The sequence below is a fragment of the Ceratotherium simum genome, chromosome 20 (genome assembly GCF_057802395.1).
Source record: "Ceratotherium simum simum isolate JZ-2026a chromosome 20, ASM5780239v1, whole genome shotgun sequence".
NCBI lineage: Eukaryota > Metazoa > Chordata > Mammalia > Perissodactyla > Rhinocerotidae > Ceratotherium > Ceratotherium simum.
Genome location: NC_141919.1, coordinates 45,128,869 through 45,147,553, shown reverse-complemented (window position 1 = coordinate 45,147,553; position 18,685 = coordinate 45,128,869). Strand labels below are relative to the sequence as shown.

Sequence of the window (18,685 nt, the reverse complement as noted above, 5' to 3'; positions counted from 1 at the left end):
AAATGATATCTCATTGGAGTTTTAATTTGTATTCTCTTATTATGAGTGAAATTGAACATCCTTCCATATATCACAGAGCTATTTGAATATTCTTTTTCTGTGAACTCTTTGTCATTTATTTACCCTTTGTGTGTATGTAGATGGAGGACTTTGGTCTTTTTAATCCATTGTTTGTGATATGGGTTGCAATTATTTTTTTGCTTGTTACCTTTTTTTTTAGCTTCATTTATGGATTTTATTTATTTTTTTGCATGCATAAATATTTCATGTTTTTATAGTCTAATTTTATCAATCTTTTATAGTTTCTGAGTTTTATATTTAGAAAATGCTTTCTCTATTCTGAAATTATAAAAAGTATTCTTCAGACTTTGTTTTAGTATTTTTTTTAATGTTTAAATCTTTGGTTCATTTGGCATTTATTTTAGTATAAGTTTTAAGGTAGGGCTCTAAGATCCCCTTTTTTTTTTTTTTTTTTTTTAAAGATTTTATTTATTTATTTTTCCCCAAAGCCCCAGTACATAGTTGTCTGTCATAGCTGCACATCCTTCTAGTTGCTGTATGTGGGACGCGGCCTCAGCATGGCTGGAGGAGTGGTGCCTCGGTGCGCACCCAGGATCCGAACCCGGGCCGCCGGCAGCGGAGCGCACGCACTTAACCACCAAGCCACGGGGCCGGCCCTCTAAGATCCCCTTTTAATTTTCATTTTGCTGTATCCCTTTTTACAACTATCAAGGATTCACTTAGCATATTATTTTTACAGTTTTTGATTAGACTGCTGTTATTCAGTAAATTTGTTCTGTATATTTATCTACTATCTACTACTCTTATCTTTTATTCTCTTCTTTGTTCTCTATTACAAACATGTGAACCTGTACTCCCATTAACTATTTTTTTTAAGTGAAAAGGCAACTATATGGGCATGGTTAAAAAAATCCAAATAGTAAAAAATCATACAAAAAAGTATACAGTTAGAAATGTTTCCTTCGCACCTTTTCACTCCCAGCTCTCTCGGGCCCTTTTTAAAGGATTATTGGTGTTTTGTTTTTGCTCATGTCTCTCTTTTTTATTGAAATTTTCCACTTTTAAAATAGTAATTCTTTGTTGATGATTTAATAGCATATCTTAGTTTTCCCAGTAAGAAAGAAGTATTTTCCTCTGGATCCTTGAGGTCAAATTCTGGGTGAAAACTGACTTTATCCTTGGAGATCTAGATAGTCATATGTGTATGTATATGGCTACATATAATTTTTAAGTATTGCTACTTGGAGAACTATTTCTGTAAGTAATAAAAAGTCTGCATAACTGTGAAGAGTGAATGTTCTAGAGTTAAACTGCCTTTATTTTTAACAGCAGAACTCCACAGCTTGCTGTCTCTCTGACCTTTGGCAAGTTGCTTAACCTTCGTGGGCCTCAATTTCCTCATCTGGAGACTAGGGGTAATACCAGTACCTACTCCATAGGCTCATGATGATGATTAAATGAGAAAAAGGTGGTTAAGTGCTTAGACTAGTACCTGTCACATGGTAAGCATTGAAACAAGTGTTACTGTATTTGCTCTGGAATTTTTATTCTGAATCTGTAACAATAACTATTCTTAAAATTCTACTTTACACTGATGAATGTTGGGGATTCCCCCCCATTCCTTTTATAAAAGCCTAAAGAAAGCAATGAAATAATTCATTCTGATTTTTAATTATTATTCTTTATTGTTATTGCTTTTTTAAAAACATTTTGTTGCTTACAAGTGTCTAAGTTTTTCATTTACTACAAAAAATTGTTTAAATTAAGAGGAAAATATTGTATGTATATTTTAAAGCATAAAAGAATTTTTCTTACAAATGAGATCAATTTCTTATATTGACATTACTCTTTGTAAGCTCAATTCTCTTAGACATTTATATTATAAAGAGCTGACTATGCTTTTAGGCTGGTAAAGGGTAATAAATTGGTTATCTGTATGGCACTTATGTTCTTGTGTCCTTTATAAATTACTCTTAGGCTATAATACTTATGTAGACTGTTCTTCATAATAGGGGAAGTTTATCAGAAATAACAGGATAAGTTTTTTAGAAAACTTTCACAGAAAGTATTACTAATCATTAACAACATGGTGACCTAATGCTTAGGTAGGACTCCACATTCGAGGTAGTAGGGTGTTTGCACCCTTAAATGCACTTACAAAGTGATCTCATGCTAGTTTTTGAAATAGGAAAAGACGAGCACATAGGAATATGAGAATCGAACAAAGAGGAGATACCTCTTTGATTCCCTTTAGGCACTTTTAAATAGAATAGAGCTCCCTATTTAGGGAATTGCTTATTCACAAAAGCTTGGAGTTGCAGGAGGCAGTTTATACAGTGAATCCTTAGAGAATCATGGATCAGAGAAAGAAACTGGAGTATGGTAACTGTGATTCTTTAATTATGTTTTTTGGGGAAAGGAAATGGAGATAAGGGTTAAATTTTGCTTTCTTTTGCACAAGGAGGTTACTGAAGGACACAGTAGAGGTGTGGGTTTATTTGCAGTTTGGAAAGGTCCTATGAGAAAAATTGATTGCTTTGCCTCATTCCTCTAGTGTTTGAAGGTTACATTTGACCACTATATGATTTCATTTTTCTGAACCTGTTCTAAGACTTTTGTGGTACCCCAACTGAAAAAAAAAAAAGATTTAAGATATAATTTAGATACAGTAAAATTCATCTTTTTACTATACAGTTCTTCAAGTTTGGTCAAATGGATGGTAATTTATCTACCACCATAGTCACAATGTAGAACAGTTCCATCATACCAAAAATTTCCCCCTTGGCTCTTTGTAGTCAGTTCCTTCTCCCATCCCCAACCCCGGACAACCACTTATCTGATTGTACTTTTCTCGGAATGTTGTATAGATGGAATAATACATTATGTAGCCTTTTGAGTCTGGCTTCTTTCACTTAGCATAATGCATTTGAGATTCATTCACATTGTTGTATCAGTAGTTCCTTCCTTTTTATTGCTGAGTAGTTAGTGTTCCACTGTGTGAGTGTATCATAGTTTCTTTTATTCATTCCCCAGTTGAGGTAATCTCGTAGGCAGAATAATGGCCCTCCAAAGATGTTTACACTCTGTAATCTCCAGAACCTGAGAATATGTTACTTTATGTGACAAAAGGGATTTTGCAGATTTGATTAAGGTTGAGGACTTGGAGATGGGGTGATTATCCTGGATTGTTCAGGTTATTCCAATCTAATCACATGAGTTCTTGAAAGTGGAAAAGGAAGACAGAAGAGTAAGTTGGAGAGATGTGACATGAGAAGGCCTTGACTAGAAGCTGGGAACGATTCTCAGCGTACAGCCAGCAAGAAAACAGAGACATTGGTCGTACAACCTCAAGGAACTGAATTCTGCCAACAACCCAAATGAACAGGAAATGGATTCTCCCCTAAAGCCTCCAGAAAGGTGTACAGCCTGCGGACACTGATTTTAGTCTGGTGAGACCCATACCAGACTTCTGCCCTACAGAATTGCAATGTAATACATTTATGCTGTTGTTTTAAACTACCAAGTTTGTAGTAATTTGTTACGGCAGCAGTAGAAAGCTAATGAAGGGACATTTGAGTAGTTTACAGTTTATGGTGATTTCAAATAAAGCCACTATAAACATTCACTTACAGGTTTTTGTATGAACACAACGAGTTTTTCATTTTACTTGGTCTCATACCTAGGAGTGGGACTGCTGGGTCATGTCTGCATCTTTGCTCACACTGTGTGTGAGAGTTCCATTCGTCAGTTGTTTTTATTTTAGCTGTTTTAATATGTGTGTAGTGGTATCGCATTGTGGTTTTAATTTGCATTTCCTTAACAACTAATGATGTTAAACATCTCTTATTGGGTTTGTTTGCCATCTGTGTATCTTCCTTGATCAAGTGACCGTTAATTTTTAACCTACTTTTTAAATTCAGTTCTTTGTTTTCTTATTATTGTGATTTGAGAGTTCTTTATATATTCTGGATACAAGGTCTTTATCAGATATGTGGCTTGCAAATATTTTCTCCCAGTCTATGGCTTGCTTGTCTTTTATTCTCTCAGCATCTCTAGAAGAGCAGGAGTTTTAAATTTTGGTGAAATCCAACTTATCAGTTATTTTTATTTATGGATCATGCTTTTGGTGAAATCTTTGCTAAACCAAAGGTCACAGCGGTTTTTCCTGTCTTCTAGAAGTTTTATAGGTTTACATATTTTAGGTCTGTGATTCATTTTGAGTTAATATTTATATATGCAGGGTATGGATTGAAAATCATATCCATATGGATATCCAATTGTACCAGCACAATTTGTTCAGAAGATGCCCTTTTTCCAATGAATTGCCTTTGCACATCTGCTGAAAATCAATTGACCGTATATGTGTGGGTCTGGCCTCTATTCTGTTCCATTAATCTATATGTTTATTCTTTCTCCAATACCAGTGTCTTGATTACTGTAGCTTTATAGTCTTGAAATCTGATGGTGTACCTCCTTCAACTCTCTTGTTCTTTTTCAAAATTGTTCTTGCTACTCTAGTTTCTTTGCCTGTCTCTTATTTTTCATAGTAGAAAGCTCATAGGAAGATAGGCTGGTGTCGTTCAGCCTCTATTTTTACTCCTAGGAGAGTGGAGAGAATCTAGAATTATATCTTTTGTTATACCAGTTTGTCTGATTCTTTGTTGCCTGATTTTTGCCAAAAGGGGAAGATCCAGCTGGTTTGGTCCTGTTTCTTTCTCCTTCTGTTGAGGTATCTTCCCAGTATTTTTCATTTGGACCAGAAATTGACTTTTTTTTCTGTTCAGAAATATATTTTAAACCTTCAGTAATTCACATGTGTGGTTGTTCTTGATTAAATTCCACAGATCTCCCCACTGTATTACTTTGATTTAAAAAACAAATTCATTGAGTTGTAAGAAAGGATCAAGAGTAGAACCGTATTTGGGGACTGAGAAAGTTGGACTGATGTTGGTTTGAGAACTTAATTCCCAGGGATAGTAGGTATAGGGCTCTCTTATAATTCAAGGCCAACGTTGTAAATTAAGCTGTTTTAAGAAGGAGCATTGCAGGTGGGAGAAGGGAATTAGAAAAATAAAAACAGGCTTTTTTTTCCCTTAATAGAAAGGAGTACAAAAATCATTGCAAGATTCTTAACCCAAACCAAACCGCTTTTTTCTCTCTCGAGTTGCTATAAAATTCTTACATAGTTTTAAAGTGTTTGATAGAGGGCTGGCCTGGTGGCGTAGCTGTTAAGTTCGCGCACTTGGCTTTGGCGGCCCGGGGTTCACAGGTTCAGATCCCGGGTGCGCACTGATGCACTGCTTGTCAAGCCATGCTGTGGCGGCGTCCCATATAAAATAGAGGAAGATGGGCACGGATGTTAGCCCAGGGCCAATCTTCCTCAGCAAAGAGAGGTGGATTGGCATCAGATGTTAGCTCAAGGCTGATCTTCCTCACCAAAAAAAAAAAAAAAAAAAGTATTCGATAGAAATATTCAAATGTCATTCAAGTATGAGTTGGAATTTTTAAAATTTTCCTAACTCTGAGGTATGTCTTACCATCTGGGGGCAGGAGTTTTTTATTTTCCTAAACTAGAAATAAAAAGACATCGTATGCATACTGTTGTAGTTTTCTTATACTTTAAGACATTTCCTTTTTTGTACATATTTTGTTTTTCATGCTGTTTGTTGAAGATCTTTAAATTGTATTAGAGAACTCTGTGTATGATAATTTTAGTTGCAAAGTCTACATCTTGGAAAAATTAACTAGTATAGGTTTTAAAATTCCAAACTATTTTCTGGAATTTTTTTCGAGTTCAGGTAATACTGATGTAAAAACATCTAGCTTCTCAGTTTTCAGCCACAAGGTGGTGTACTACACCTACTGTCTGAAGTTCTGTTGGTGACTTTCTTTAGTAGCCTGATCAAACCCAACCTAGAATAAAACAGACTATTATAAAAGGTCACTTTAGGCACTAAAGAAATTGTTTTTATTTTTCTGTAACGATAGTTGTTATAAAGGGCTCCAGTTTTATTTGAAGGGGATCCAAGGGGCTTTCACAGAAAATAAAGTAATACATTTTACTGCATTATTAATTAAAAATTTTCATTTGGAGATAATTTCAGACATTAAAATGTTACAAGCATAAGAATAGTACAATAAACATCCATGTACCTTTTATGTAGATTTACCTATTATTAACATTTTATCCCATTTGCACACTTTGTTTATATACATGTGTATTTGTTTCTGAAACATTTGAGGCTAAGTTATATACATCATGGCACTTTACCCCTAAGTACTACATTGTGCTTTTCCTAAGGATAGCGATATTCTTTTATATGTAACCAGAATACAATGTCAACTTCAGTAAATTCAACTGTAGTAAATTTAATATTGATATAATAGTTTTATCCAGTCTCCCATCAGTATTTGTCATTTGACTCAATAATGTCCTTCATAACGTTTTTCCTTCTTCAGTTCAGCAGCCGTTAAGTCAGTTACAACATTTAATTGTTGTGGCTCTTTAGCCTCCTTTAGCCTGGAATATTTTCACAGCTTTTCTTTGTCTTTTATAACATTGACGCTTCACTCCCCTCCCTCTTTTTAATAGAACATTACTCATTTCCATTTTGAGTTTGTCTGATGATTCCTCATGATACAGGTTATACATTCTCAGCTGTAATATTGCGTGAGTGATGTTGTATCCTTTTTAGGGTAATACGTATGCCCGTGGTCCTTTTAATGGTGATGTTACATTATTTTTTGTGAATTTAGATGTATGTGTTTAGAAGAAGAATTAAGTGCCGTTCGAGGATGTGTAAGAGCAAACAAACATTTCTCTAAAGGAAGAGACTTAGACTAACGTTCCCAGTAGGTAAAATCTAATTTGACTGTAAGGCTTGAGGTAGCACATTTTAACTTTATTCCTTGCAAAGCTCTTAATGTGGTATATTGGCATTTAATCTGTCCCTAGATTGCCAAGGAGTATTGTTGATATCCTCCTTGGGATCTGCCAGTCATTCTGGTGAAAGAATAAAATCTGAGTAAGTGACATTAGACAGAAAGAAGTATTAAAAATGGAATATCTCAATTATAAATCTCTCAGATGTCATAATTAATGCCAAACAAATAATTTTATAGTCTCTGCTTGAGTTTGTGCTTGTATTAGTAAAGTTTTAATACAAAACAAACGTATAAATGCCAAATATGTTGACTGGCAAGAATATTGTAAACTTCTCAAAGAAATGATCACAAATCTTTATCATTTGGTTATTTGAGAGATTTAGTATTAAGTGGATAGAAAAAATTTTGTGAGTAGAAAAATTTCCTAAATATTTCTAATATGTTGATCTTAGCATGTGTATAAAAATTCTCAGAAAGTAATAGGTACTTATTTTAAAGAAAACAGTCATTTTGAATATTTGCAACTAATTAATTTCTTGACTTTTGCTGAAAAGTATTTGTAACATCAATATTAAGATGGTTTAATGCCCTGTAAGAAAGAGAATTAGTTTAGTTTGCAGCTCTCTTGCAGAACATGGTGAATCAAAACTTTATGGCATGATCTTACACTTAATCCATTTACTTTGATTACATATGTATATTACATAGAAAATATGTATTCCCACGTACTGTAGACATCAAAGCATTTGAAGTATGAAATTAGATGAATGTAAAATAATTTGAATGCCAAAGTGCCCATTAAATTTAACAATTGAACTTGAAAAATTATTGGATTCTTCTGGGAGTTATGATTTCTCCTGTCAGCTACCCTGCAGATTGTTGGAAGGGAGAAAAAGTTACCTCTGTATTCCTTCCAGGTTTGCTCGTTATTTTACAAAGAAGTTTACTGCTTAAATTGGTAGTAGTTTATAGCTTCTGCTTCTGACATTTGTATACATGCTTCTGAGTTTCCAGAGTGCGCTAAATGGTACCCTGGGGGCTTAGAAAAATTCAGTGTGTCTTTACAAGTGTCTCACTTAATTCTAGGAACCTTAGCAGTAAATATTATTTGATTGAATATAGTTTTAAAAATTGTTTTTATTTATTTTCATTTCTCAGACAAGACATCTGTGTAGATTCTACTTCATCCCTGAGAGAGAACAAGCAACCTGACGGCTTGGAATTAAAACAAGGTATGAGTCAAGTACTTAATTTTTATATAACAGTTACCTGAAGATTATAAGCATTTTACCAATAATAAATTTTCACAGTGTTCCAGTTTGACCCCATTTTACAGATAGAGAAACAGAATAACTTATTTGGTTCAAGATCAAATCCTTTATTTGATGACTCCTTTAGCGATTGGAGTGGTTCTACCTTAGTGGTGTAGAGTTACAGATGCCACCAGAGAGTTGTGGTCTTGAATAGTTGTAACTCCGTAATCTCTGTTATATATCCTCAGCTGCAAGATTTTGGAGGTATGTTAACTGGGTGGCGTTGGGTTGTATGTGAAAAAAAAAAAGTTTATAGGGTAACTTTTTTTCTCTTTTTTTGCAGAGATATTTTGTCCTTGTTTACTTTCTTCCTTATTTATTGTTTTTTATAAATCAGTAGTCTTTGACATTGCCAGCTAACAGAAGTAAAGTTTTAATTTGTAATTTATTCAAGTCAAGTAGATGAATAGGGCTAATCTTTTAGATGTCTTTTTTTGTTTCTTCTCATCCTAGTATGGAAAATCGAATGTAAAATAAATTTTTCTTGGTTACTCAAAGACCGCCTCACTTTTTTTCTTTTTCCTGATAAAATTGCGTCAGAGCACTGAGAATCTGTTGAAGCCAAGAGAGTCGTGTTATTTATTATGTAAGCAACTAATGTTTGATGGCTTAGAATAGTTGCTCTAAAACTTGAGTCATAGTAGCTCATTTGGTCGAGAGAAGGAGGTCATCGGTCTATTTAGGCAGAATTTCTTTTTTTTAACTGGTCTGTATTGCTAATGCTTAATTAACAAAGTGAAAAAATTGAATAATTAACTTTGTGATTCATTCACTTTATATGTAGAGAGAACAAAATCTAGATTTTCTTTAGTTCTAACTTATGTGCTCTGTGGTTTATAAATATTTCTGATACTTTTGAGAATTCTAACACTTTTCCAAAGTCCTGTTGTGTTAGCCTCTTAAATAGCTGGACAAGATTATATCTTTGTATTCTGACTACTTCTGAGCACCCCCTATAGACATAAACTCAGATTCCTAGTTTCATTTACATTTATTTGTCGTATATGAATACGTGGTAAGCACACATGGTTTTCATATAATGTTGTCATGGTCATATATCTCTTGCACCCCATGTATAATTGGACAGTACTGCTGTTGTTTCTGCTCTTTGCATCAAATGAGCGGGCTGTGTGGAGAGTATGCTATTCCATCATCTGTGGAGAGAAGAATGGCGAATAAAGGATAGAAAAGGCTGAAATGGGCAGGTTGCTTCCAGTTCCTAGGGGAAAAGGAATGGAGACCTCATTGTACAAATCAGCCAGTGCTGCCCTCTAAGGGAAGATGTTTTTCTGCTCCCATGTTCAGGCACCTGGAGCTCATTAGAGCTCCCTTCCCAGTGTCAACAGCCTATTTTGCTGTGATTTTTTTTTTTTTTATAATTTTTATTTATTTATTTATTTCTCCCCAAAGCCCCAGTAGATAGTTGTATGTCATAGTTGTACATCCTTCTAGTTGCTGTATGTGGGATGCGGCCTCAACATGGCCAGAGAAGCGGTGCGTCGGTGCGTGCCCGGGATCCGAACCCGGGCCACCAGCAGCGGAGCATGCGCACTTAACCGCTAAGCCACCGGGCCGGCCCCCTTGGCTGTGATTTTTTATGGTTAACTTCAGTCATTTTGAAAACCAGCCATAGTGGCAAAGAGGAGGAGAAAAAGAACTCAGAGTAGCCAGATGTCACAAAGCCCAGGTCTTTTATGCTTCAGAGCCTTGAGAGACCCCTCTTAGGTTCTCACCGAGGCATGAGAAACGTCAAGAGCACACTGGCATCAAGAAGTGACAGCAGGGCCGGCCCCGTGGCTTGGCGGTTAAGTGCGTGCGCTCCGCTGCTGGCAGCCCGGGTTCGGATCCCGGGATCGCACTGATGCACCGCTTCTCCGGCCACGCTGAGGCCGCGTCCCACGTACAGCAACTGGAAGGATGTGCAGCTATGACACACAACTATCTACTGGGGCGTTGGGGGAAAAATAAATAAATAAAATCTAAAAAAAAAAAAAGAAGTGACAGCAAGCGGAGGTGAGAAAACGTAAGATCAAGCACAGCAGCACCATTGTGCAGTACAGTCCGTATTCACGTTGACCAAATCTGTAGGAAATGGTTCAGTTTCAACTCTTTTTAAGAAAGCAGGGAAATAATTAAAATCTTTTAGAAAAATGTCTATAAAAATGGTTAAAGTAATAAAATGTTTTGTTGCATAATGGGATAAACATAAGTTATCTAGAAGATTCAGTTATGTAGAACATCTTCCAGATAAATATCAGTGTAGCTGAAATCTGAACCAGATGGTAAGTAACTTGCTCAGAGTTACCCAAGCAGCTGAGGTACACCAGGAAATAGAAATCCTGGTAGGCTCAATAAAGATTATTGCCCTTTTTCTAAATGAACTAATGTTGTCTTTTTAATATGCAAAACTTTCAAAATTGATTTAATATTATCTCTGACTTTTCTTGCATAGCTAGCTATTCTTGCTCACAGTGAGCTCAATAAAAACAGAATATAATGCTCCTTGTGAATGCATTGTCATTTTATTTAATGGCTTGACTATTTAAGAAAATTCATTGAAGCTTGTTTAGCACTAAAGTAACCCTTTGTTCAGTAGAGCAAAATATAAGGCAGCATTGAATTTTCTCTTTGCTCTTCTAGAATAAAATAAATCTTATTATATAACCTATTAATGATGTATGATACTGACAAGTTATTAAAATTATATTTTCAGTTTTTTCAGCTTCTTGGCTAAAGTATTCAGTATTGAGATATATTAACTGTGAAGTAGTTAAATTGAAATTGGCATTTCTTTGTCTAGTCCTGGTTTTGTTCATCTTGTTGATAGGAAATATTATTCATGCCACCAGCTGTACTGAAGATGAGTAACAGAGTGTACGCTAGCTTCTCGCATGCTGTAAAATGGACTAGTACCTGAAGAGCTACCTTCGCTGTGCAAACATTGTTTAATTGTAAATACAATCTCCTGGTTGGTTGATTGGTACTGTAGTAAAACAGAAGCTTTTCTGTTAGGATTAGTTTCTTAAGTCATTCATTTTTAGCAAGAGGGCAGTTGTGTAAGAAACAGCAGTTAACAGTTTTGCCCTTTATCTTTAGCCCAGCTGTGTTTGTGTGCACAGGCATATACACATGTGCAGGCCTGCGATCTTATGTTAATTTCCTGGAGGATTTCAGGGCTTGAATTATTGAAAGCTTCAGCTCAGCTTTTAAAATAGTAATAGTTTATATAAATTTTCTAAATTGGTTATAGTTTAAAAAAATGAAAACTATTTGTCAAAAGTATTTAATTTTTAGAAAATATTTTTAAAATACCAAATCTCTGCTAATATTAATGAATTCTCTTCCTATATATTTATCTTTAAATAAATTTGCTTAAGACATTCAGTAATAAAATAATCATCTGTATTAAAATTGTTGCTTTAAAGTTTACAACTGGGGTATGTGTAATTTTGCACCTTATTCTCCTTTGTAACTTCAAGAATTAAGCTCTTACGCTTCCATTACTTCTTAGATAAAGTAGATAAAGTTGTTGTTAGACATATTTTTGTTCAATTTATTTATTTCAAATAATCAGAAGTATCAGAAAATGCAGTGAGCTGCCTTCTGATATAGGTTCCTGTTGCCCAAGATGTTCCAACATAAGTTACATTAACCGCCACTTGGTGGCGCTGTTGAGCAGAGTCAAGCAATGTTTGACTGTTTGGCCCTGATCTTGAAGTTCCTTTCTAGTTGTTAGATTTTGTAAGATCAGTGCCTAGAGCAATGTCTCCACTGGGAAAGAATGCTTAATAACTGTTTTCTCGGATTGTTAAATGGAAACAGAATGGAATATACAATTTTTTTTTTCTATCTCTACATTTTTTATTCTATTAGAGGAAAAGACAAGATGCTTGAATTAGTCTTTAAGCTGTATGGTGGTTCCTTGAAATGCATTCATTTGAATACGGTCATAAAAATAAATAATGTAACCGTATGATATATAAGATGATAAAAATCAATAAGACATTTACTATATCTTACTCTGAATCTTTTACATTAGCTTTCTCATGTGACAATTATTCTTTCCTGCTATTAGAGAAAGATATGCAAACACACACAAAAAATATGCACAGAGTTTTGCTGTGGTTAGGCTCAAGTCTTGCCACCTTTTTTTTTTTTAAATACTGTAGTTGCCTCATGTAGTTATGTTTTGGCCTTCTAGTTCACAAGTTAGTGAATGATAGACAGCTTTAAGAATTATCTTGTTAGGGCCGGCCCTGTGGCTTGGTGGTTAAGTGCGCGTGCTGCGATGCTGGTGGCCCGGGTTTGGATCCCGGGTGTGCATCGAGGCACCACTTCTCCGTCCATCCTGAGGCCGAGTCCCACATACAGCAACTAGAAGGATGTGCAGCTATGACATACAACTATCTACTGGGGCTTTGGGGGGAAAAAATAAAATAAATAAAAAATCTTTAAAAAAAAAAAAAAAGAATTATCTTGTTAACAAGAGCTTCAAGAAGTTGAAAGGTGGACTTTAATAGGGGAAAAATGTTTATCAGTGGTTAAACCATGTGATGACAGTTTAGAATAGATATTTTCTATGTGCTTCTTTCAGCCTTTCAGACCAGTGGTCACCAAAGTGTGATTATACATACTCCCAGAAAATGCAGGAAGAAAATACCAGAACTTCTAACATAAATAAATATATGTAAACTTGTATATTTAAGTCTCTTCCTTTTAAAATTTCTGGTTACATATATATTATTGTAATAGTATGTATTAATTTATAGTAATAGTACATTAAGTAAATAATACTTACAGGTACTGGAACAGATACTTAAAATGTTTTCACTTGATAGGTTTATGTAGATAATGAAGTTGAGAGACCACTTTTTTAGGCTATCATAAAGAATTGGTGATGGCCATATCTTATGCACTCATTACTTCTAAAAACTTAAATGTGATATAAGAGATTTTGCCGTCATAGCAAAGGTATTGAATATAAAACCATATGAGGGGCTGGCCTGGTGGCGCAAGTGGTTAAGTGTGCGCGCTCTGCTGCGGCGGCCCGGGGTTCGCCGGTTTGGATCCCGGGCGCGCACCGACTTACCGCTTGGCAGGCCGTGCTGTGGCGGCATCCCATATAAAGTGGAGGAAGATGGGCATGGATATTAGCCCAGGGCCAGTCTTCCTCAGCAAAAAGAGGAGGATTGGCAGATGTTAGCTCAGGGCTGATCTTCCTCACACACACACACACACACACACACAAAAACCATATGAGACCATTCGAATCCTTAAAGTGAGGGGTAAATGGAAAAACCCAACTAATTTTTGTTCTTGTTGCTATTGTTGTTGTTGTTCTAAGGTCACACTGCACTAGGAGAAGCAAAGGTGAGTGAATAGAGGACTAGAATACAAAGAATGAAGAAATGAATTTGCAGTTAAAAAGGAGATGAGTTTTGCTGAAAAAAACTTCACAGCTATAGCCGAAGGAATACATACAAGTTATAAAAACTTTAAAAAATAGTGAGAAAAATGCCATCAGAGACTTTTATTGCTTTGTAAAGGAGGAGAGAATGAAGATCATCAGTTAATTAAGCAGCATTTGTAGGCCAGGAGTTTTACATGTCTGTATCCATTACCGTAGCAATCCCTGGATTGGCAGGTGAACTCTGCTGCCTCTTCCTTTGAAGACCTAAATTGCAGGCACGGGTGTTAGAGAGCTGTGGGGAGACTGAAAAGAAAGTGTTAGAAGGCTGTCTGGGGTTGGAAGCAGAGCATATGTACCTGATATGTTTTAAAAGTTGGAGTCTCCCTCCTTTCTTCCCAGCCCTCGATTATCTCCTTGACTGGCTCTAACAAATGAGTATTCACAGACTACAGCCTCTCAACACGAGTTAACCTCTTTAAAGGATTTTTAAAAACTTGTTGTGGGGAAATGATGTCCAGTTCAGCAATTGGTGAAGGAAAAAGAGAGTGTGGTGTAACCACCAGTGCGACATAAGAATTTACATTTCTTTTCTCATTCCTTTGAGCTTTTTCACAGGTTATTACCAGCAGTGACACCAAACAGAATCCTCCCTGCTTTTTAATTTGTCTCTTTCTGTGAGTGGTAGTTGAATGAAAGGGTGAAAATTACATTTTGTGTGGCAGATTAGCCCATACTGTTTCTGTACCTTTTGAAGGCCCCTCTGTTGCATTTAAATGTGAGACTTTTCTGGATTTCTTTTTTTAAAGTAAACCAGCAAGGTTTTTGGATGCATAATAGCCTGCATGTGTTTTATCAAGAATGACATTACAAAGAATTTGATTCAGTTCTTTTGAGAGAAATGTTTATTTCCATGTTTCTTTAAATTATACCCATTTTGCACATTCTCTCTTGTGATGTGTTTCATGGGATCGTAGACAGACCCTTTCTTAGGGCAGCTACTTCAGAGGTTGCATAGTCCAAACCTTCATCAGGTGTTGGATCCCGTTTGGATCCACCATGCTTTTCGGCCGTTATGTTCTCATCCAGGAAAGAAAGTAAACACTAGGCTTGACGTCGGATTTTGTTACCAGTTCCTGAAGTTTTCACATATCCCACACTGTAGTCTATGACTTAATTAGCAGTTTTGGTTGCCACATCATATAGTTGATACATATTGAGCTTATAGATAACCAACTTTTTTAAAATTAATACTCTTTAATTTTTTTAACAGCTTTAGGTTTACAAAAAAATTGAGCAGAAAGAAAGTACAGAGTTCCTGTGTACCCACTTAGCACCTCTTCTCCCAGTTTCCCATATTATCATCTTGCATTAGTTTGGTAAATTTGTCACAATTGATGAGCCTACATTATTAACTAAAGTTCATAGTTTAGAGTTCATTCTTTGTGTGGTACTCTCTATGGGTTTCGATAACTATATCATAACATATATCCACCGTTACGGTATCATCCAGAGTAGTTTCACCTCTTCATCCCTCCCTCCCTCCCCCCAAAACCACTGATCATTTTACTGGCTCTATTGTTTTGTCTTTTCTGGATTGTCTTACAGTAGAGATCATATTTTCAGATTGGCTTCTTTCACTTAGCAATATGCATTTGAGGTTCTTCTGTGTCTTTTTGTGGCTTGATAGCTCATTTCTTTTCATTGTTGAATAATCTTCCATTGTATGAATGTATGCAGTTTGCTTATCCATCTACATGTTGAAGGATATCTTTTTTTTTTTTTTTTGAGGAAGATTGGCTTGAGCTAACATCTATTACCAATCTTCCTCCATTTTTCCTTTTTTCTCCCCAAAGCCCCAGGAGATAGTTGTATGCCATAGTTGTACATCCTAGTTGCTCTATGTGGGACACCACCTCAGCATGGCTTGATGAGTGGTGCATAGGTTTGCGCCCGGAATCCAAACTGGTGAACCCTGCCCCACTGAAGTGGAGTGCACTAGCCCAACCACTGCGCCACCGGGCTGGCCCCTGGGATAGCTTGTTTGCTTACTAGTTTTGACAATCATGAGTAAAGCTGCTGTAATCATTTGTATGCAGGTTTTTGTGTGGACATAAATTTTGAATTGTTGGTAAATTCAGTTTAGTTTTGTAAAAAACTGCCAAACTGTCTTCCAAAGTACCGTACCATTTTACATTCCCACCAACGATGAAGGAGAGTTCCTGTTGTTACACATCCTTGCTAGCATTTGGCGCTCTCAGTGTGCTGGATTTTGGCTGTTCTCATAGGTCCCTGTGTCCTGTTGTTTTACTTAGCAGCACCCTCGTGGCGGAGGCTATGGAGCATCTTTTCATAAGCTGCTTTGCCATCTATATATAGTCTTTGGTGACTTGTCTCTTCAGATATTTTGCCCACTTTTTAATTGGGTTGTTTGTTTTCTAATTGTTGCATTTTAAGAGTTCTTTATGTGTTTTGCATACCAGTCCTTTATCAGATGTGTTTTGCACATATTTTCTCCCAGTCTGTGGCTTGTCTTTTCATTCTCTTAATATTTATACATATTTAATACATGTCTTTTAGGTCTGTGTGTCCTACGTCTTGTATTTATTCGGGTGGTTTTAAGGCACCTACCAGAAGATATATTCGACTGGAACCAACATTCTAATCTGTGAACCTTCTGTGGTCGTTCTGATTCTGTTAAGGTCTGGGAGACAGTATAAAATGTTTAAATGCATAGGTTTTCAAAATATTCTTGGGTTTGAGTTATGGTTCTGCAACTTTAGTTGTGTAAACTAGGGCAAGTTACTTAAACTCTCTGTTCTTCAATTTCCTCGTTTATAAAATGGGGATAATGAATACGAATGCCTTTTTCATTATGTCAGCATAGGGTTAATACATGTAAAGTGCTTTAGAGAAGTGCTTAGTACATAGTAAGTATTCAATAAATATCAGCTCTTGTTATAATTATTTCTGCCATTATTATTGTTGTTACTAGTGTTTTCTGCATCATGTCCTCAGTATCATCCTGCCTGACTAAATGGTGAAAATGTCTCTATACTGAATCATAGTTAGCCTTTATGTAACTTGTACTCATTGGTCCTTCTGTGTCCTTTGGATTATAGAAAATGAATTTAATACCTCTTGTAAATGACATCTCTTCAAATTTTGAAGCTGATCTTTTCTTCCAACAAACTAATTGTTTTATGCTAGGTACCAGAGATAGAAAGATAAATAAAATGTGGCCTGGCTTGGAAAGAACTTATCTAATAAAGGAAAACAGATGTGTAAATTAATTTTTCACATCCTCCTGTATCTGAAGGTCATTGCTGAGTCCTCATCTTGACCTGGCAGCCACGGTTGACACCACCGATTATTCCTTCCTCCCTGACACTGTCTTCTTTTCTCAGTCCCCTTTGCCTCATGCTCCCCTCTACCCAACTTCTAAAGGGTGCGTGCCCCAGGACCTCTTCTTTGAGCTTTTTCTCTCTTCTACATTCCCAGGTGGTGATCTTATGTAGTTCCAGGACTGGCAGCTACAAATTTATTTCTGCAGTTCAGACCTCTTTCCAGTACTTGTATATCCAGCTTACTTATTAAATGTTCAATAAGCATCTTAAGTTAATGTCCCAGAATAAATTCTAGATCCCTCCTTGACCAACCCGCCCCAAAAGCAATAAATAAACAAACTTCAAACAACCTTGCTTTTCCTGCATTCTTCTCCATCTCAATAAATAGCAGTTACATTCTTCTGAGTGTTCAGGCCAAGAACTTTGGCATCATTCTTGAGTCCTTCCTTTCATCTCTGTCAACAAATCCTGTCAGCTCTCCTTTCAGAATATTCAGAATCCAGCCACTTCATACCTCTTCTTAGCCATGTTGTTCTGGCGTTGATTCTTATGGTATCTGATCTCTGTGTTTCCATCTATGCTCCCCTCTAGTCTCTTTTCCACACTGCAGTCTGGATGATTATTTTAAACTGGAAAAATGGTCATGTCACTATTCTTATCAAAGCCTTCCAACAGCTTCCCATCTCAAAACAAAATCTGAAGCGCTTCCTTCTTACGGCCAGTACAGCCTTAGGGTGAAACTCTCCCCTGCTTATCTGTCCCTTCCTCCTTGCTTTCCCCTAGCACTCCAGGACTCTGCTTTTGCTGTTCCCTCTGCCTGCTGCTCCTCCCCAAGGTAACCACACGAGGCTTCCACACATCCTTTAGATCCCTGATCAGAGTTACCTTATCTGTCTAAACCAATTAGCACTACTTTCTTCAGAGCTTATAAACCTCCTAATAAACCTAGAATTTTACTGGGAATTGGTGTCAGGTTTTCTGTACTGTAGTTGTAGAAGTTACCTTCTTTTGAAAATAAGAACTATATTGTTCTATCATGAGTCTAGTTCGAAACATATCTCAGAATACAAATGGAAATCTATTAGTTGTGCCTATAGGTTTTAAATACTTGTCATGCAGTTTGTTCAAATCTGAGATTTATACTGTTCACACCAGTGGTATACCTTATTTAGGTTGAACTACTTGTTCTTTAAGATCAAACATCTCCAAATCGGTGAGGCCTTCCCTAACCTGCTTCTGCTCACCTCACCTCTTCTCTCAATGCCCTTACTATAGGATTGATTATCACCCATTTCATACCACTATTGCCTGTTTATTTACTTCTTTTATAACACCACCCAGTAATTAATAATTGTTTTCAATTCAAGAAACATTTATGAGTACCTAAATACTAATTTGACATGGCCCTTACCCCTAAGTAGCTTCCCATTCCGTGGTATTTCTATTTGTTTATATATGACTATCCTCTTTAAATGGAGAGCTTCTGTAGGGCAAAGGATTTGTCTTAGGATCCTTTAGGTCTTCAGTGCTCATCCATAGTGGGCACCCAAAGTTTTTTGAATGAGAAAGTTGGATGGATAGACGAATGAAAGAATTCCTTCTTTCTCTTCCACTCTATCCAGTGTGTACATTATTCTTAATAGAGAAGATGGAAGCAAAATAGACTATTAGTTACTTCAACCCATTATTATTCTACCACCTACCCCGAAGAA

The 18,685-nt window shown here is 36.2% G+C and overlaps 1 protein-coding gene across 1 annotated transcript in view; it reads left to right on the top strand.

Moving 5' to 3' along the window:
* Nucleotides 1-18,685, top strand: part of CAAP1 (caspase activity and apoptosis inhibitor 1) — a 49,510-nt gene that overhangs the window by 22,020 nt on the left and 8,805 nt on the right. Inside the window, exon 5 of the mRNA XM_004428390.3 lies at nt 8,065-8,138. Coding sequence (XP_004428447.1) covers nt 8,065-8,138 — 74 coding nt within the window. The remainder of the gene's footprint in view (nt 1-8,064; nt 8,139-18,685) is intronic.